Genomic DNA, 20,570 nt, shown 5'->3' with positions numbered 1-20,570 from the left:
TCGAGCAAAGCGGAATATTTTGGAAAGTATGACAGTAATCCTGGAGATAGAGTGAGTTGTGTAGACAGAACCGTAGTTTTATGATCTGTTAGTGTTTGTTAGTAGAAACTGAATTGTTTATAAGACGCTACTCGTTGTTAGTTTGTGATATAGCAATGTCAGGACTTTGCAATCCCAGTCTCTTAGAAGAAAAGGTCTTTCTCTGCTGCTCGAGGAACGATAGCCTCCATTTTAAAATGACATGACTTTAAGGTAATATTCCCATCAGGGCCACGGAGGGGTGCTGCAGTTTTACGAAAAAACTCCAGTGATGCACAACTGCATACTTGCAGTCACCGCATAGGAAGTGTGGTGTTTGTAATTTGCATCCGCATCCGTGAAAACATGGACTTCCTTGTACATGGACCTGCTCCGATGTGCTGTCGATCAACAACACGGCAAAATCTTTGTCCTGATAACAATTTGCTACCGTTACTGAAAACATCGATCTGTTATTAACACACTTTATCACCACAGGGCAAGTAGTTTTACTGTTACTGTAATTCATGGGGATATTCTACTAAACAGAAAGATGAATCATTTAACAATAGCCAAGCTAGATTACAAGAGAGTACTTGTTCTCGGGAAGAAGCTGTCGTTGAGATTCCCACCCCTACTAATTTCTGTTTTCCATGCTTAAAATTCCTTCCTAACTGAGATTCTTGCTCTACTAAATTAATATGTTACTGTAGAATAAAATGCTTTGCATAAAAAAATTATTCATTACAGTTCTGATACTCTAATAATTCATTAAAGTTCTGAAACTCAATCTTGGTTGCTTCTTAAAATCCAAGTAATATGTGTTGCTTTAAAAAACAAAAGCAAAACCAACAAATGGAAAAATGGATGAGGTTACTTAGACCTGAGGGTATTTTTAAAGATACTCTTCTTTTTAGACAATAATTGAGTTACCACTCGTTTTTCATGTCAAAATTGATGAGTTTTGAATTAACAACTAATGATTTGTAGTTTGATTAAACATTTTTGTAGCATTCTGATTTAAAATGTTGTTTGGAAGGATGAGTTAAACTGAACTGGTATAAATGCACATGGAATAAAAATCAACCTGTTGACTCTGTATTTAGGTGCTAAAAATTTAGCATCCAACCTATAAAAGTCATTGTGTTATTGCTTGCGAACAGGTAATTAACTCAATGATCTGAGTTCCTTTGACCAGCTCTTTGAAGCCTCCTGAACTGTTGTACTTCTTGGACTGTAAACTGTGTGTTGACTGAACTCAGAGTACTGATACATAAGCAATCCTGCATCACAGCAGCACAGAATGGAAAAACTAGAACTAACAATTTTGCTTTTCTCCGAAGAAAGAATTTGAAGTCTTTTTGTCGTTCTTCTGAGTTCTTTATTTTAGATTGAAGTATGTTAAGGTTTTTTTATTTTTGTCTTTTTTTGCCTTTAGGAAGGTGAACCTTCTGGAAAGAGAAAAGCAGAGGATGATGACAAAGCAAGTAAGAAGCATAAAAAATATGTGATCAGCGATGAAGAGGAAGAAGATGACGATTAGTATTAAGGAAGAACAAAAGTTGATTTCTTTTTTATATATATATTTATATATATTGTACAGTTCTCTTACAACAAAGATGTAAGTAACCATAATTGGGTTATTTTGATAAACGAAAATTCCACTGAGGTCTCTGGTTTTGGTGTGAATAAAGATTTTTGACTTCCTTTTATTTTTTAAGATTTTCTCTTATTGCAGTAACTGTTGCACCGTGGATCATCACAGTGCCGTTTTTTTAATCTTACGCAGTACGTTTCAGTTTTGTGAATTGTAGTAACTGGTTATCCAAGTGAATTCATCAGTGATTTTTACTGAGTTCATTAGGAGAAACCATTCTAATCTTTATAGAATGCTTAAATGATAAGTTTGCCTGACAACAGTACGGTGATGCAGCTTACCATTTGTATGGAAGGGCTGGAAGAACATATGAGTGGTCCAGTACAGTTCTGCTTTTTTCCTACATATTCCTTATTTTCTGTTGACTGTGGACAGTCCATTACTATGCTGGTATATTTTGATGGCTAAAAATACTGCCTATCATATTTGAGTAAACTGAAAATCCTGCAGTTGGAATAGTTAACTGATCATGTAAGACATTTCTTTTTCATGCATTGAAACCCAGAACGAAAATGTGTGTCTTGCCCGAGCATTAATAATAAGAATAATAGGCACATGCTAGTGATGTAAATGGGAGTAAAAGCACTTATTTAAACAAAACTAAGAAATTTCTGCCAGCAGAGTTTGAAGTCTCCTTTAAATGAACCACAATGCAAAAATATATCCTAACAATAGTGTCTCATAATTTCATATAATCCTTATGGTGCAATTTCCTATTGTTCCTTGTTGGTTTTATAAATAGGTTTGTTTAGCTGGAAGGTCACTGGAGGAGAATGTTCTGGACAGAATCTTTGCTGCTTTTACACTGTTTCTAAACACCTTCTTTAGTGATGCAATACCAGTTGCAAAGTGTGGAAAGGCTAGAAGAAATACCTGAACTCTTCCACACTTCTTTCAAGATGAAATATCCCATTTGTAGTTTCTCTCCTTGGTGAGGGAACATTCAGGTGGTGTCTGTGTCGCTTTTTTAACAGACTTTGCACACAGTCCTGCAGATTTTGGATGCAACTTATAAATGTAAAGGAAAGAAACCAGAACTAGCTTAATGCCTCTTTAGACAAAACCATTGCCTGGTGCTGTGAATAGTTTATTATGTGGATTTATGTAATACAAGATGAAATAAAGTAGCTGACAGTTCTGTAACAGGGACTGTTACCCAGTGCAAGTGCTTCACAGTGAGCATTTTGCTCTCCTGACATTCCCTGGTTCTCTGAGATACAGCTTTCAACCTGGACATCTTGCTGTTGTCATCTTTAATTAGGCCAGTAGTTTGTCAAAAGGCTCTGCCTCCATTTCTCCTGCCGGAGGGCAGGGAAGCGTTCTGGCCGCAGCAGCACGGAGCTCTGCGCGTGCTGGTATAAGATGTTCTGCTGAGCTGCAGTGGGGACACTTGCAAGTATGAAAACAAAGTGAAAAATTTCAACTCTGATGTCTGAGTGCGTGAGAAACTGTTCTTTTTTTTTTTTTTTCTGTAATTAAATTGTTATCTAAGAGTTCCCGTGCCTCCTTAATGTGCAGATAAAACCTTTCTCCATCTGCTGGAATTTTCTCCCTGTAATCCTCTTAGTTTAGACGTCTGCTGGGAGACCGGCTCCTGGCATGAGGTTACCTGCTTTCCATGTGTAACTGTCTCGGGAAGGAGCCAGCTGTTTAGAAAGGGACTCGTTCTGTATGGATGTGACATGCTGTACATGCACGTAAAAGCCTGCCAGATACCTCTTAAACAACGAATTTGGCATATGGAAACACACCACCATTTCACTGGTAATGTGTTTGCTTTTATGTCAGTTTAATTGGAGTGTTGGGTATTTTTATTTTTACTAAACTCCGAAGAGTGCAAGTGTTTTAATCACTTCCATAGGTTTGATGCTGACTAAACCTTTACTAAGTAAGTGGTCCACTTTAGCTTCCGAAAGTGAGGCTTTTTGTGGATTACAAAGATGAAAAGAAGCAATTTTTTACACTGTCTTCTTTTGTAAATTGCTCTCTCAAAGTTTTATTTAAATGTAGAATTTTGGAAAGTGTTTTCTCAGCTCAAATTACTTTAGCAATCATCTTGTAATTAAAGTCACTTGAATGAACTTAGCCTTATCCACGCTATTTTTTTTTTTTAGTTGTGAGTCTGATGTATAGTTTTATTTAATTTGAACACAGTTTTTGCTCTCTCTTTTCTCAGCCTCCAAGTATGAGAGAATTACTTGAAATGGTTTCATTTTGCCCAAATTAAAAATATTAAGACAAAGGAAAGAGAATGTGGATTGAACTGTGTTTACTCTTGTACTGACTGGTCAGAATACTTCTTCCAGAAGGGCATGATTTGAACAACTTCCAACAAAGAAAAAATTATTTGGAGAGCTGATGTTAAGCTGTGTGAGTACTAGATTTTTCTGGCTAGTGCCAGAGCGTAGGATAAATTTTCTTGTAACAGTTACTGGAAGCTGTTCTTGGCCATTTAGTTTTGTTGTTTCAAGTATATCCTCCAACTATATCCTGGCTTCCGGTTGTTGATGTGGAGTTTTCTTTCTAGTACCCGGTAGCATTTTCCACCAGCCACTTTCCTCCGCCCCAGCCGTGCAGGGGGGCTGGATCTCGGGGTGCCGCACACCCCGTGGGCTGGGGGTGCCGATGGAACGGAGCAGCTGCCTGCCCAGCCCTTTACGCTGCCTGGCAGCACGTTTGGCCAGAACTAAACCAGCTCAGCGAGGCAACTTGCTAAACTGTCAGGAAATCTCTTTTTTTGCCAAGTTCTTGTGTTTTCTGCCAAGCACGCCTGCAGAACTGCCTGTGAGCATCACTGCCAGCTCACTAAGTTGGTGTGGTCGTGACTCGGGGACATTGGGGAAGGGTGATCTCTCTGGCAGAGGTAAACATGGCCTTGGATTTCTTCTGAAAACTTACCCTGACCATCCAGAAAGAAGTGAAGACGTTTCTAGAGGTGTAGCCACTTGCACTGGCACAAGGAACAGCCGTTGGTGCCGTGAGGTGGTGCAAGGGGAAGCAGAGCTGGAGCAGGACAGGCCCTGTGTGTGGCAGCGAGTTCCAGCTCGGCTCTGCCAGCAAAGCTGCAGCCTGAGGAACGTGTAGGACACGAGGTCGTGGCTTCCCGAGGCAGTCACGGGGAGTTTTTTCTGAGCCAGCGGTCACAGGGCTCCTCTGTGTCAGCCCATTCCAGTCAAGCGCTTTTATTTAGTGGCTCTCTGGGTGCTGCTGAATGTAGAGAGATTGCTAGGTGGAAATGGTTGAGAAGATGATTTGTTTCTGATCAATGTTCTTTTGATTTTTTTTTTTTCTTTCTTTGCTCTAAGAGGTGTAATGTCGCACATCGTGACACTCGGCTGCGCTGGCACTCGGGAACCTGCCTGGGGCTTGACTGGGAAGTGCTGTGGGAGAGAATGTGCCCGACTCCTGCTGCTGCCCGGGGATGGCCTTCCACTTGAGCTGGGCTTTTTAATGCTTGTCTGGACATGAAAGGCTCGCAGAAAAGCTGCAAACTGATATTGATTACTAGCTTTTATCTTTAATTGCTTTAAAACTCTTGGGCATTCTAAGTAATTATCTAAGCTAAGTAGTTGAGAAAAATAACATAAAATTAAGTAAATCTATGCTGAAATTCTCAGACACAAAGCCGTTATTAAAAAAAAAAAATCCTTTGTCAAGACTTTTGGTTTCTTGAGGGTTTTGGTGTTGTGTTTTGTTTTTTTTTTCAGGGATACTTTTATGCTTTGAAAGCCTATGAATCTTAGTTTACTGAGCTGATATTTGGAAGAAGACAGTTATTAAAGTGAAAGCTTAACTTCAGGTAGTGATTTTTGTTTTGGTCTGGGTTTTTTCTTCCATTAAGGCTTAGTCTTGAAGAAATGAGATGTGGTAGAGCCAGTTCGCCAACAAACATAACTTCATGTCTCTGCGTTATATTTTCTGGGAAGCAGTAGCGTTCATGCAGTTATTATTAGTCATGGAATCATACGCATGTTGCATTCTTTCTTTATTGTAAATTAAGGATAAAGAAAATCTTTTAAAATAGTGGAAGTATTAACTAATATACCCTCTTTTTTATATCCTATGACTGAGTCAGATTATATCTCATTTTGTTTCATGCTTTTCCTGTTCTTTGCAAGATACCTCACTTCAGAATATGACTGTGGAACTGAGGTGCTTATCTCAGCCTGGTAATTTGGCAGTTTTCTAAGTTGTTTTTTATTTTCGTTGAGTGTAAAGATGTGTGATAAACTTTCTGTACAGGACAAGTTCTCACAGTAAGATGCATTATTAATCTTATGATAAACCCATTTTTGGAAAATTTACATGGATGCTGAAGGAACACTCTCATTTCAATACGTAAAGGAAATAAATGGGAGGATTTTGATACCAGCCCTTCCATTCAGGTGTTCAGTACGCTTGCGTTTAGTGCTCCTGCGCTTGCTTGGGAGTGTCATTTGGAGCTCCAGAATCCTGCTCTGGCTCTTGTCCAGTGTTCGTTCTGATCATGTTTACTGCCTGCAGCTTTGAGGTATCTTTACTGGTATAGAGTAAGATAGCTGTATTTAAACTGTGTAAGCTTGCTATCTCCTAGTCTTAGTTTTCAGCTTAAAATAAACTGCTACGTGGACTAGTCTATATTTGTCACAGGAGGAGTATATCCCAGAGTAGATAAGGAAGGATCAAGCCGAAGTCTTGTGCTAAAACATGGTTGGTTGGTTTGTTTTGATTTTCTTGTTTTTCCCTCTGAAAATTAACTGAAAAAAGCTCAAATGCCAAAATCACAGTTGTGCAATTTAAAAATTATCCTGGGCAGCTTATGCGTTTTCAAATTTATTTATTTATTTCCCCGATAATGTTGGGGGGTTTCTCCTTTCTTGCAAGCAAGTTAATCTGTGTTGGTTTAAAGTTTTAATTTAGACTCTGAAAGGTATCTTTATTTAAGTAAAGACAGATCTTTCAGATTTTTCTTTGAGGATACCTCATTTTGTATTAACATGGACACAATTTGAGTTACCATCCCTTTTCCATACCCACCTTGCTACACTATGTATGCCAGATCAGTAATTTGTCCTTTTGATTGAACTTCCTGTGTTGTTTCTCTCAGTACAGGTTTTTCTGGTGGTTAGGAATGGAAATGAGAATATTCTCCTTTGGAAAAAAATGGAAAATACCTACTGTCATTTTGAGAAGCACTGGTGATCGTTTACAGCTTCGTGTCTGGTGATGAAACAAGAGGCTTAAATAACAAGGACAGAAATAGTCGAGTGTTAGCTCACTGACTGAAAATGTTTCTGTGTTTTTTTTCCCAACGGTTCCCAAATATGTTTGGATTCTTAAATGAATCTTCTGCAAATGACCGGGATGCGTTCTTATGTTGGGACTAACCACATTTAGGTCAACCTAGTGGGAGAACATAGGATATGATCAAACTCTTGCAGTACTTACAGTAAAGATGCTTAAGCCCGCAGCAACCTCCTGTATTTTTTTTAAAAAGAGTTGAATTGATGAAGGCTAAACTTACATACTTTCCTGGAACTGTAATTTGAAAGTTTTGTAACAGTCCAGCTGTGTATAAATGGTCTAATATACATAAGGTGTACATTGCAGTGGTCTATAAGTAACAATGAATGGGAATCAATTTAGAGAGGAGCAGCCTTCAAATCAGCAAGTTGACTTGACAGGCCTGTGCTTTTTAAGGAGGGTTGACCCTTTCCGAATTGTTTGGGCTGATGGTGAAGGACAGCCAACCCAAGCTGAAATATTGTAGAGATAAAGTGGTCAGCTTCCAGAATGAACGCACAGGATCCTTAAACCAGTGAACCATAGGCACTTGGTCCAGGATGTGAAAGCTGTCTTAATGAAAAAAATCTGTCTATGCAGCTGATGAGGGTGTAAAAAGTCTGTTACAGTCCCTGGTGAGTTTTTATGGTGGGTTTGTAAAAGATTCAAGATGTGTTGTACAGTGAAAGCACTAACTCAGCCTTGATCTCTCACTGTGTGACTAGGCATTACTATAAAAACAAAAGATTTATTTGTTTCAGGTGAGAAGGGGACCAGCCTTCCTGAGAAAACAAGTTTTCTTAAGTAGGATGTGCAAATAAAGTGTACTCAGGAAGAAAAAGATAGAGAAGTATCTTCAGTGGAAAATACAGAAGTTGGTTGCTAGCTGTTCTCTAAAGTTATCAAGACAAATTGGTCTTCATTTCAGCACCCAGTGAAGTGTACAGTCACAGGACGTGCCTGGTCACTGTCAGTGTTAATTTCAGGTCTGTACTGAAACTTTTCCAAGAATTTACAGAACGAGCAAGCAAGCGGCAATACAGCTGCCGTATGGGCAGGTTTTGAATAGGGTCCAACAGTGAGGAATGCGGCGTTATAATGGGGAGCCAGCTCTGGCGCCCAGGTTCTCTGAGCTTGTTTAACCTCCAGTTTAGGCAAGAGAAGCCGCGTGGAGCACAGCACCCTTCAGGCTTTGCTGTCCAACTGAGTCAAAGCGTTCCGATATGGGATTATATCTTCAGCTAAACTTAAGAGCACTTTCCTCTCTTGCAATCGTGTTTAGTATGGGTAGTAGGATATGCATAGAGAATATATTGATTTTTTATCTTGACAGCCAGCTGACTTGATCTGGCTGCCCTCACTCTATAGACATGTTGGATAGGATGTTGCTGTAAATAAAAAAGTTTGATGGGTATTAAATTATCTGTGGTTGAGTTTAAATATACCTAATTGCAATGGGATGAAAAAATTACAGGGCAGAGGAATGAATATTCAGGGATAGCAGGAGTTGTCCTATATTGGCTGAATGAGATCCAGAGTTTCCTGCAGCCCTAACTGCTCTTGTTCTATCACAGAAGTAACATCTGTGCATCTATTCAGGTTATTTATAGTGCTTGTCTGGTTGATAATTAGGTTTGTGCCTGCTGTAACCATTTAGATAATGTTTTTTTCCCAGGATCTCCACTGGCAGGTGGCTGGTTTTCTGCTTTTGCAATAGAGTGTGGTAGAAAACTCCTTCAGAAGGGTCCAGTCCTGCCCTTTGGATGATGTCGCTGGGCTGATGCTGCATTCGGCTCGGGCCACGGAGCTGCATTTTCCCACGATCAAAGTGAAACTCATTTTCTTCTGGAAACAGTTTATTCACAGCTGCCTTGGGTGGACGCTCTTCTGTTGTGAACTGAAAGATGCTGCTATTTTCATGGTAGTGGCAGAGCACAAAGAATTAACAGCAAAGACTTGCAAGTTTCATATCTAAGCTGTTGCTAAGGACCTTGTGATCAGTGAGCTCTGGGAAGATCTTGGGAATTGCTAATTGCTGTAATTGCAGGTGTGGTTACGCATATAGCTGTGTACTGGGTCCCGAGACACTTGCCTCAGTGCATTAGTGTAGATTCACTAGGAATTAATTGCAAATAGTATCAGCATGGTCTCTACCTAAACAACGGCCATTCTGGTAGTATCTTTAAATATTTCCTTCTGACGAAAACCTTGTTTAGAAAATCTGATTACTAGAGAATACTGGTGAGCTTTTCTTTGCTAAGGAAGAGATGCCGTGTTCTGCTGATGCGTTCCCTTTGTACATGTGGCTGTGGGAGAACCTTCCTGTAGCAGTAAGTGAGTCAAAGTTTATACGAGGGGCAGGTAAGGGAGGATTGGTGTTTTATGAATATCATTCCCAGGTTTTTTCATATATATGAATGTATATTTTTCATGTAATTCTAATGCTTCTGGACATGGTCAAAAACTTTCTTTATATCTACAGATGAAAATGCTTTCTGGACATGATTGCCAAGTGACCATACTTAAACTAACAACATTTCACTAATCTGTGGATACGTTACCCTTTTACAAATCCTGTTTGATCTCTCAGAACTAAACTGGATTATTCTGGCTCTCAGACTTTCTCAAACATCTGAAGTAGCTGCTGGCATGTCGCAGGCAGCACCATGTGTATGGTTGTCTGCCTTAAGATTTCATCCTTCCATGGCATGACATTACTAGATGCTGGAGAAAACTAAATCTGTGAATGCTGCACTGCCAGTGCAGTTTGAAGACTTGAGTAGTTTTGTAATCTGGCACTTTATTGGACCTCAGGGCTGCCATTTTCTTTACCTATTTACTACCTCTGCTCCTGTATTCTTAAATTTTAGGACAACTTTCCCTTCAGTTAGCCAGCAAAGTTTTTGGGTAAGCAGGATTATCTGAGCTTTTTCAAGTTGTTTAGATGTCCTTAATACATGTGACAACACTTGTTAAAGGCAATTCTGGATTTACAACGTGTGAATCATATAAATGTGCAATGCGTTGTGATTGCAGTATGTTCATTAGAAATACCCCTCTGCATAAGTCACATAGCTGTGTAGAGCAGCGTTTTAAAATCTGATTTCTGTCCCTAAACTTATTTGCAAGGGTTCCACACCATGTAAGAAAGAAAAGCTGGCCGATTGTGAATAGGCTTGTGTCAGATGTGCAGACCAGCTAATGCTACTGATAAGGATTTAGACTGAAAATTCGAGAAGGTTGAGCGCCGCGGACCTGGACATTTGGGACAGTTCAGAGTTTTGTGTGTAGCGCTGGATATGACAGTGGTTTGCATTTGAAATACACTTGGCTGCATAGAAACAACAATTCCCAGGTAAGCTGCAAGGAAGCTTTTTCAAGAGAAGTTGTTATTCTGAGGCGTGTTTCATAAACTCCTTTTGAGCCTATCTTTACCCTCTGCTTTTTTCTTCCTTCTTTCCTTTCACAACATCTTATTAAATCTCTTCAGGCCTTCCTAGGCCAAACAGGTTTTTGATGTTACACAAAACCATCCAAGGTGCGCTGGCAGATCAGCTGCCATCACTGGGGAGCTGGGAGGGAGAGCTCAAGCTTTTTGGCACAGTTAAGAAAACAAGGTGTCGCCTTTGGGTTGAGGGTCTCTGGGAGCAATTTAAGACAGATCCATTGCATGCTGTGAGGCTGAACCCTGAGCAAACACGTGTTTCTTTCAGGAGACTCTGATTGTAACACTTAAAAAGACCGAACAGCTTTCAGAAGTTACCGGAGATTTTAAGTAAAGTGGCTTTTTCAAAGCCTTTGATCTTGAAGGGGTCCAGCTTTTAGATGTTTCTGAAATCAGGTTGTGTAGGTGTTCCAAAAACCTGAAAAGCTTTAAAATTAAAGGAAGTCTGAAATAGATGGAATAGATGGGGAAAAAAAAAAAAAACCAAACCAACCAACCAAACAAAACCAAAAAACCCCAAACCTGTTGCTTTGGAAACAGAGAAATGGCAGAACTCTTGTCAGGTGTGTAATCCAGCAGAGGGGATGGATGGTTGGTGCTTGCGGGCACCTCCCCAGGCAGAGCCGTGCCCGACCGCGCTAAGACACGTGCAGGAGGTGCCGGGGGGATTGAAGCCACAAGTCACTGTCATTTGTAGTGTATATTGTGTCTTGTACGCAGTGGTTTGTTGCAGCTGAGCTTGAGAGGCAGAACATTATTTCTCACTCCTTGGAAAATGTGATAATTAACACAGAGTGGGCTCGCAAATAAAAAAAAAACCCAAGCATGCCCTGTCTTTCTATAAACACACACTAATTAATCAGAACTACACAGGGTGTCTGCCAAAAGGATGTATTTTTCAGGACATGATTCCAGATGGTTCTTTCTAAACCATATAAATATATGTATTTTAAAACTGGTAACAAAGAAGACTGTAAAATAAACTGAAATCTTGCGTTAAAAAAGCCCCAAACATTTAGAACACATACCAATGCAGTTTAGGCTGAAAAATCACTTGGATTGCACAACGTAAGTACGTGCTACCTCACATAAGCACGCACCGGTCAGGCCCAGCCGTGCGCCTCCGGCGCTGGGTGCGCAGCAGAGGGACCCGGCTGGGCTCTGGTGTCCCGCTGTCCCCTGCAGCCCCGCCACCTCCCTCGCGTCCCGTTAGTCCTTTGTTTATCACTCCAGCTCGACAGCTGAGCTTTTGCCATGTGTTTCTGCTCTTGCAAGGCAGGGCTGCACTCTCCTATGTATGAAATGTTTGGAGAGTGTTAAGTGTTTTTCAGACAAGGTGCAATTTCATTCTGCTCCAAGGCAGTCCATTTATGAGAAGAATCCTGTGAGTGTGTGGCTGTCGATAGCGTTGGGTTTTAGCCGGTGTTTGATGCCTCTTTGAGTCCGGGGTTGCGGGTTTAGGGCCGTGGTGTGACATGGCAGAGGGAGCAGCTGGAGGGCCTGCTGTTAGTTGGATGGGATCATAGCTTATAAAGCTATAAGAGTTCACTTCAGTGTTTAGAGAGCAGGAAAATGTTTGCCGAGATGTATAGGGCAGTAAATATTTAAAACCACAATTCTGCAGTACAGAATACTTTGGTTCTTGGGTTATTTGACGTGAAACACCAGTGTTTGAGGTTCATAGAGAAATAGTTTGGGATGTGGACCTTCATGCTCTGAGACAGGATAAACCTGATGTAAGCCTTCCTGATGGATTTTAACCTGTTGATTGCCAGGGATGATGTGCTGCTTAGTTATCTCCAGTTTTCCAAAGGTTCTCTGAGTCTCAGCTCACCTTTTGCTACAGCTTCAGTCAGTACATTTTCTACTCTTAGTAGACAAGGACAAACTGCAGTCTTCATAGCTGCTTTTTGAGCTTTGCTTTCTAAATGTGATGGTGTCCCTCTCATTCAGTTGTGGACCACTGAGCTCTTGCCAGCTCCGATTTGTTTGGGCTTCTGAATTATTCCTACTTCTGGGGGAAAAAAGTGTCTTAAGGCCTTGCAGCTTAAAGATCTCCTGTCTATCCATGTGCAGGAGTCCGTTCTGTGAAGATGAAGCAAGGCTGCAGACTGCAGGAGGTCATTTGGAGGTAGCAGGTGAAATATCTTTGTGCTTTGGTGTGACCCTTGCTAAGGCATTGGCAGAGCTTTGATGTGGAAAGCTTAGATTGCTGCTTTGGGCTGGCTGTAACTAGTCCATGTCGCCATTCAGCAGTTTTGGGGTTTCAGAAGGGAACAGGGCAGATTAGGAGAGAGCAGTGCATGAAATTCTTGTCTTTGGGCAGACTTTTGATTCTTGTGACCGGTTTCCATAGCAGGAAAATACACAGCTTTGGTTAAACCTGTTACATGTGACTTTGTTGTTGTGCTCTAAAATGGTTCCTGCATTTAACAGCAGCGTTGAGCCGTGTAAAACCTGTGGCTGTCAGATAGCGAGTGGGTGTTTGTGCGGGTGGGCGCTGCTGGGGCGGCTGTCGGGCAGCTGGCAGCGTCCCTGCCTCGCCACGCGCGCTGGCGCTCGCCCCGCTGCCCCGGGAACTCATTCACCCCACCAAAATAATCTGCTGGTCCAGGGCGTTCTCGTGAACCCCGCCGGCATCTCAGCATGGTCGGGGGTAGAAAATGAGATCATGCTGTGCATGCAGCTGGTAGTTGGGAGTTTGTGTATTACTAATACTGAGTATGAGGGGAATTTGTATTTTGAGTTGAAGATCCCGGCATATGCTGGGATTCCTCTTGTCCAAAGCCACACACCTTTGGGAAGACAAGTTAAGCAGAGATTTTGTGCTTCCAGATCTACCAAGGTGATCCCACAGGTGTGTTTCCATGGAGTGTGGTGCAAGCACGGGGGCTTGAGTACCATGTACGCGCTTCCACTGGCAAAAGAAGTCTCATAATCGCAGTGCGGATCAAATTGTCATCTGTTCAACAGCAGCGCATCATGGCAGTTCTTTGTTTTTCTGAAAATCTGCCAACTCTGTACAAGAAGAGTGGTTCACAGCTGCCATTTGGAGAAAGGTGGCAGCAAGGAAGAATTCCACCTTTTGTAGGAGTGAGGAATGTCCCTGGGGAATGTTTGCAGTAAAACCCTGATAACTTCCCTCGCTCAGCAAATCCCTGGTACTATTTTTTGAAGTGGAGGGATGGCTGGTGTAAATTCTGCTGCTGTGTTGGATGTGGCAACCTGTCGCCCCACGCCAGCGCTTCGGGTGGCCCCAGGGAGGGACCAGGGCAGCTGTGCAGTGTCCCCTTGCCAGCGCCCAGCCTGCGCTGCCCCGCCACCTTCCCTCCTTTGCTTGGGGTCCTCTGACTTCTCTGCAGAAGCCAATACTGTTGTGTTCTTTCTGCTCGCAGTAGGTTCTGAATCAAAGTGTGTATTTAGCAATGGTTTGAATCTCTTTAAAAAAACATTGTCATGTTTGTTTTTCACAAGCAGCAAAACACCTTGTTTCTCTCCAGCCTCTTTTCACTTCCCCAGCCCTCTGTTGCAGACCGCTGAGCTGCAGAATCGCTCTATCCACAACTGCTTTTAACTGATAATAGTTAATCACCGCCTTTTGCAAAACAGCCTATGATGTATTTTATTCCTCTTGCTCTTCTGCTGGCCTGCTCTGTTCTCTCTCATTTGGATTTATAGCTCTGCATATGGGTATGTTAATGGAAAAACCTTGAAGGGACAGACTCCGTGTGCTCAGACAGCCACTTCAGGAAGAGTATGCATTTAGCTGCTTAGATTTCCATGTATGTACCACACTATGGCTCAGCTGAGCAAGTGGAGCGTGCATTTAATTTAGTAAATGTCTTTCCTAACCTGTCACAGCGCTGCTTGTTTTGCTAGAACATATGCTCTGGTGGGGGACTGTTGATTCAGCAAAAATAACGATAGCCAGTAGAGCTGATCAAATGCTCCAGAAATAGTTTATCGCATAAATTATTCAACGACTTGCTGTTTCTTATCACATAACGTGTTTGACCACTCGGAGGCTGGTGTGCTGCTGTGCAGGAGCTTGCTGGGGGGGCTGTTCTGCTTCACTCACCTTTGGTGCAGGTACAAAGGTTTCCCGTGCGCCTCACGGGTGGTACAGGTAGGAAGGTGAGAGCCTGGAAGGTCTGGTAAAGGCTTGAAGTCCTCTTAAAACATGTCCTAGTTGGAGCCTTCCAGTTAGCAAAGCCATAGAGGGTCCCCAAGAGACACTAACTGAGCATGTTAAAGATGTTGCAGTTCATTTTTGCCCGCTGGTTGGGTGCTGCTGCAGTGGTGCCAGCAGAAGGGATCATTGCACATGCTCTGGTGGTGGCTTCAGGCAGCGCAGCTGGCCATGCCCAGGCTGGGCTGGCACAGCCTTGGGGGCTGCGGGACCCGTGGGGTGGTGGGTGTCTGGTGGAAACGTTGGTTTCTGTGGTATTTTAGATACATTCACTCTTGCATCCTTTTTGAGACAGTCATTAAGGAGATGTGGGTCCCCTTAGATCCGTGAAGAAAGGTTGTGGTGAGCAGAGAACGTGAAGCCATGATCCTGGCTGCCATTGGTGTGTGGCGCTTCGGAGGCACCATTGACAGGATCACCTCCCATTATGCTGTTCTTTTCCATGGCCACCTATTTCACATGGAAGAAAAGGGCGAGGAGGCTTCCCCTGAAGGGGCCTGGGGTGTGCTGTGGTCTGAAGGCTCAGCTTCCCCGCCGCTTGGGAGGGCTCTCGGGGGACTTGTTCAGCCTGGGACCTGCTCCTCAGCCTGGTCAGTGCTGCTGCCGCGGTCACGGTGGTTCGGTGGGAAGCTGTGGGGTGAAGGACAGGGCTGTTCTCGCAGTGGGCTGGTGTGGGTGTAGTTTCATGGTGCGGGCACTTCGATGGCAACGTTCCCCCCTCCACCCTTGGCTTCTCCTCCCAGCTCCTGGACCTGAGTGAACCTTCTCTTGTGGTGACACAACTGCACGTGGGGCTCTGTGCTGAGCAAGTCTGCATTTAAAGCGAACACAAAGATGATTTTATCTTTCTTGCTTTTAATATTAATTGTAAGACCTAGATCTGTTCCTCAGTTAGCGAAGTCCCGTAAAAAGTTCTGTTGCTGACAGCCCAAGGGGCAGCCTGGTGTGAGCTGAGGAGGAGACGTCAGCCACTTCTGCTGCCTCGGTGGGGTGAACTCCAACTCCACCTTGCTGCAAAACCAGGCGGGATTTTCATCCTCTTGGTGACCAATCAGCCCCAGGTTAGTTGGACCTCACAGTGAGAGTTTCTGTGGCAGTTTGTGCTGCTCATACCGTCTTGTGCACTGAGAATTCAGCAAATTCTTTGGAGAAGGAAGGGTTTAAAAGTCACAAGCCGAGAGCTAAATGTCTCCTAATGTTACCTGAGTGCCTGTAACCCCCACCCGCCACACGCCTCCTGGCTCATGGCGGGGGGATTCAGCCTGCTCTGAGGGCATTGGCCGGCGCAGGGAGAGCAACGGGGAGCTGCAGCCTCCACGAATATTTTGTGTACCAAAGTACGACTCCAGGTGCAGCTCAGTGTCATATTTTCTTAGCAACAAAACCTTTTGACAAAACAAACTGAAGCCACTTGACAAAACTATTCCTGCCCCAACAGCCTGGACTTTCCCTCAGGCAGCTTTGCTGATAGACCTACCTGTGCGGCAACAGCATATGGGTGGAAATAATCTGAGTTTATTGAAAACAAAACAAAAACACAAACAAACAACCCCCCCCCCAAAAAAACACCACCACCACCACAACAACAAAAACCCAACAACTTTTTTAAAAAGAGGAAAATTTATTCCTGAACTAAACTCCTTCATTTGTGCACTGTGTTGTCCCCCAGCATCTGATAACATCATGAAGCAGCAGAGAGCATTACTGGCCTTGCAAGTGTGTGTCTGAGGAATCTGTCTCCACCCTGAAACTGAGGGGAGGAGAGGAGGCACACTGTATTTTGGCAGAGGTTCCTTCATGTATTTACATTTTCTGCTGAGATGAATTGCCTGTAATGGCAAAGTCTGAGCGATTCAGTTCATTGGGTTTTTTGGTTTTGTTTTTCGTGTTCTTTTTTTGTTTGTTTTTCCTTGCAGCCTCGTGGTCGTTCTGCAGTGCTGCACAGGGATGCAGATCTGAGTCTGTTTAAATATTGCTTACTTTCACAGTTTATCACAATCCTCCTTGATCTTTCCTCCTGCCAGTGAAGCAATGCTTAACTATCTGTCACATGGCAAGCACTCAAGTTAATTGTGTAATTAATAGCTGAGGAGACCATGCTGGACTACTTGAGCATCCTCGGGGCAGTGGCACTAACCACGCTGGACATACTACAGTTGGGAAAACCCCTCTAAAAGCCAACTGTGATACCAGCCTGTGCTCCAGAGTCGCAAATGAGGCGGGTAAGCTTAGATGAGCACCTCGGTGGTTCGCTGGGGCTGCAGCTGATGCTCTGCTTCCTCAGGCAGATGTTCTGGAGCTGCTGTTGAACGTCCCCCTTTGCAACGCAGCCCTGTCCCACCCTGCGGTGCCGGGTCTCGCTCTCCGCAGGCAGCTACGTGTGGAGCGAGGGCAGCAGCTGCAGCAACGATTCTCTGGTTCTGCTGGTGTATCCCACAGACTTTACCCCAGGCTGGCTCTGCCAGTCCCAAACGCTACCTGGAGTCACACGCCTGGGGCAGAGCGTGACGCCTGGAGCAGCGCAGCATGCTGTGCCAGGAACCGGAGCCGTGGTGGGTGAATCCTGGGACATCTGAGGAGGGAACCTGGGCCGCCTTCCCACAAACCTTCCCGCTGCACAGATGTGCCGGGGAGCCGGTCTGGAGGCTCCTGAGCGGGATCTGCCCGGCATCTGTTGAGAAACTGTTCCCGGGAAGGGAGCTGCTTGTAAGACTAAAGTTTACAGGGCAAGGTGTGAAGCACATAGACAGTCATCATTGTAGACATCCAAAGACATGCTCCAGAAGGTATGTTGTTATTCTGACTCGCAATTTGTTTCCCAGGTGTTACTCTGACACGAATTTTATTTTAATTTTATTTTAGTAGCTGAATGAACATATTTCTCTCATGAGAATGTTCTGTGCTTGGCAGAAAGGAGTTACCTCTCTGGAGTGAGAGTACTTTGGGCAGCGCCAGGCTTTTCGTTGTCATGGCAAAGGGTCTTATGTGGCGTGAAAATAAGATGAAACCCGCTACATTCTCCATCATCAACATGAGCAGTAACTGCAGCATCCCCCAAGGGCTGTGAGTCCTGGCATCCGTTCTGCCAAGAGCCGTGAGGCTGCGAGGCCATACCCGATGGGTGACGCTCCGGGAACTGAACCCAGCAATAGTAAGGGGAAACGGGCTTGAACATGAGAAGGTCATGTTGTGTTGCTTCTCTGGTTTCCCAAGCTAAGGCCTACTGTGTGTCCCTGAAAGACCTAGGTGAAGCTAAAATTAGTCAGATAAATATTTATAGTAGATATGTTAGGATATAATCCTCAAGGGGTCTGGTTGCTCTCTCTGTGCTCCAAAATGTACTAAAGGGGAAATAATAGTGCTATAAATACCGTCGTGTTCAGCTAGGTCATTACCTTAGGGGTGTTTATGGTTGTTTCCCAGGGACTAGAGTTGCAGCAGTGAAAAAATTAACAGGGAACTGAAAAACCAGTGGAGGGTGATCCCTTTGCGAACGACACTTTGATTGCAAGGCTTCAGTTACGCAACGATTCATCATTACAGTAGCAATCGGGTTTAAAGTCCCTGTATGTGCAAGTCACGGCAGTAATTTGTGCAATGTTTGTACAGGTTGGTCGGACCATTTTGTTGCATATTTCTTTGGAGAAGCCTCAGCCTGCAGGTGGTTTGGTTTGCTTGTGGTGGGGTTTTTTAAATTTCTTTTTCCTTACATTAGAAAATAGAGCAGTGCACACGTTTTTGAAGATTCAGACAAATATAATAAAATTATGTTATTTTTCAACTGTCAGTTTTCCACACCAATTTACTTAGACATCTTCCAAAGTATTTAATATCTATAGACAAGCAGAGTACAACTTTCTGTAGTAAATGAGTTTCTTTGATTTGGTTTTGCTCTTTCCCTTTATAGGAGCAAAACTCAGTGTGCTGCTATGTGCTTCCTCAAGAACAGACTGCTCCAATTTCAGTAATGAAGTGGGTGGAGTTTGCAAGAATTAAAAGCAGCTTGCACAGAAATTAAAAGGACCTAATTTTCATAAATCCATGATCCCCAGCTTCTTTGGGAAAAACTTTGTGGTTAATGTGCTGCTCCTTTGACCAAGAAGTTCCTGGCATGTAGAAGTCTTGCTGGGAAATGTTTGGTTTTTAATTTGGCCTGACAATCCCCCCGCGGAGGCAGAGAGGCTGCTCCCCACGTTAGGATGGGGTGAGCGGCGCCTCCTGCCCCAGCCCTTCTGCTCGCCTTGCTCTCCAGCAGAGCCAGCAGGCAGCTGTGCGGAACGATGCTGCTTTATCCTCTGAGGGGGACGCCAGCCTACATGCAGGGATTCCCTGCCCATCCTGTTCCCTGCTTGCCAACTTGAGCCCACGTTATCTCCTTCGTGTCATTTAGTCTGTACTTGTTAGACCTGGTGACCTTGCCACTTTAATTCCTATTTCTCTATATAGTTAAGTCTGAAATTAAGTTTTTGCCGTATGGCGGCCTTTATAGCAGTGTAGCAGTTTTGGATAGGCATGTATTGTTTACCTTACGGCACCAATACTGAAATAAATCTGTCTAGCTGGTCCACACATAGAGTTTTACTCTATGCAGACAGCACATGGAGTATATTTAGGTCCGTGTCTACATTTAGTATGTCGTTCTGAAACACCTGATGAGGCAAAAGGTCTGAGTTGTGGGGGCTTTGTCTTTCGAGTATCAATAGCGAGCTGAAACTCTCCTGTGTCATCAGTGTTGGGGCTACATAAACAGTTAAGAATTGGTTCTGCTTGAATTTATGTCATGACTGTTGTTGATTTTTCAGCTTCCTTGTGACAATAGGAGCTCTGGAAGGGAAGGAATAAAATCTCTTTGCTGAATGTAGTAGCAAAGATGTGAAAAAAGTAAGTGAGCAAAGTGTGCTGTGAACTGTGCTCTGGTCTGGGCTTCCTGGGGTCTCCAACCGGTTGTCCCAGTGTATCTGAATGTATTTTGAACTGGGATTATCAGCGTGATGGAGAAGTACCCTGTGACAGGGACCAATCAACTTGCCCTCACCCAGAAAGAGAATTTAATTTCTCTACTGTCAATCATGTTTGGCACAAGTTTTATCTAGCTCCATCATTCGTCTTTCACACCTAACTACCTACATTCTCTCTCCTTTGACCTCTGTTTCGAATCTTTCTCTTGTGGTTGTGTATTATTATGTTGAATGGGCGGCTGCAGTCACTCCCCAAACACCTGCTGAGCTCTGGAAGTTTTATCACAGATCAGTCAGCGTCATGTGGTGGCACTAGATTATACTGAAACACAATCCTCTTTATTTCTCTCCATTTTCTTTTTTCCAGGTGGAAAGCTGAAAATAGCCTTGTTCAAATAGACCTCCCACAGAAGCCTGCATGAGTCTGGCAGACACTGGAGATTGAATAAGTGCTTCATGATTTGGTTTTGATTTAATAGTTCATATCAGCATTTGAAAAAAAATAATGCTACCCCTTCTTCACTGAAGAGCTTTCAACTTTGTGCTTGATGATTGCGTTTATTTGATCCTGTACAAGAAGACTGATTTTCATGCGATTTCCTTCTAATGTCAAGCTGTAAAGCAGCCTGGAGCCTGATCCCAGAAGACCTTACCCAGCACTGTCTGCTGGCTGCAGCAAACAGTGGTTTCTTGCAAATAATTAAATCCCTGGGGAGCATCAGTTGCTGGGTTGCTAATATCGCATTTAGATAAGAAGAAGGAACTGTAGGTGATGCAGGAGAATTACTTTGAAGAATCTGCTGTCTCTCTGAAGCACTTTCTAACTAGAAGGCAGATGTCTATCAAATCACCCTCTTGCCAATTAGATTTGGGACTGAAGTTGCTGCTGCCATAGAGCTTCAGGAGGTCCAGCCCTTCGTGAGCACATCAGCTCATCGCTCCAGTTGTGTTCTGGATCGATGCAGGCTGAGGCTGTGATCAGACACGTCCCGAAGCACGCCAGACCTGGCACGCTCTCCCCGCTCCTGGCTGCCTGTGACT

General features: G+C 43.5%; 1 protein-coding gene across 4 annotated transcripts in view; it reads left to right on the top strand.

Annotated features, from left to right (window-relative positions):
* The window catches only part of LEO1 (LEO1 homolog, Paf1/RNA polymerase II complex component), a 28,422-nt gene extending 8,486 nt beyond the window's left edge, over positions 1-19,936 (top strand). For 2 of the 4 annotated variants that reach the window (XM_065641512.1, XM_065641510.1), the window contains exon 12: positions 1,457-3,611. In XM_065641512.1, the coding sequence (XP_065497584.1) occupies positions 1,457-1,561 (105 nt within the window). In that variant the 3' untranslated portion in view covers positions 1,562-3,611. Of the gene's footprint in view, positions 1-1,456; positions 3,613-19,896 lie in introns of those variants that run through there. The other 2 variants (XR_010606727.1, XM_065641513.1) reach the window with 2 other exon arrangements.
* The last annotated feature ends 634 nt before the right edge of the window (positions 19,937-20,570 follow it).

Source organism: Caloenas nicobarica, chromosome 10, assembly GCF_036013445.1.
Source record: "Caloenas nicobarica isolate bCalNic1 chromosome 10, bCalNic1.hap1, whole genome shotgun sequence".
NCBI lineage: Eukaryota > Metazoa > Chordata > Aves > Columbiformes > Columbidae > Caloenas > Caloenas nicobarica.
Note: the sequence above shows the minus strand (reverse complement) of the source record. Positions and strands in the feature narration are given on the sequence as shown.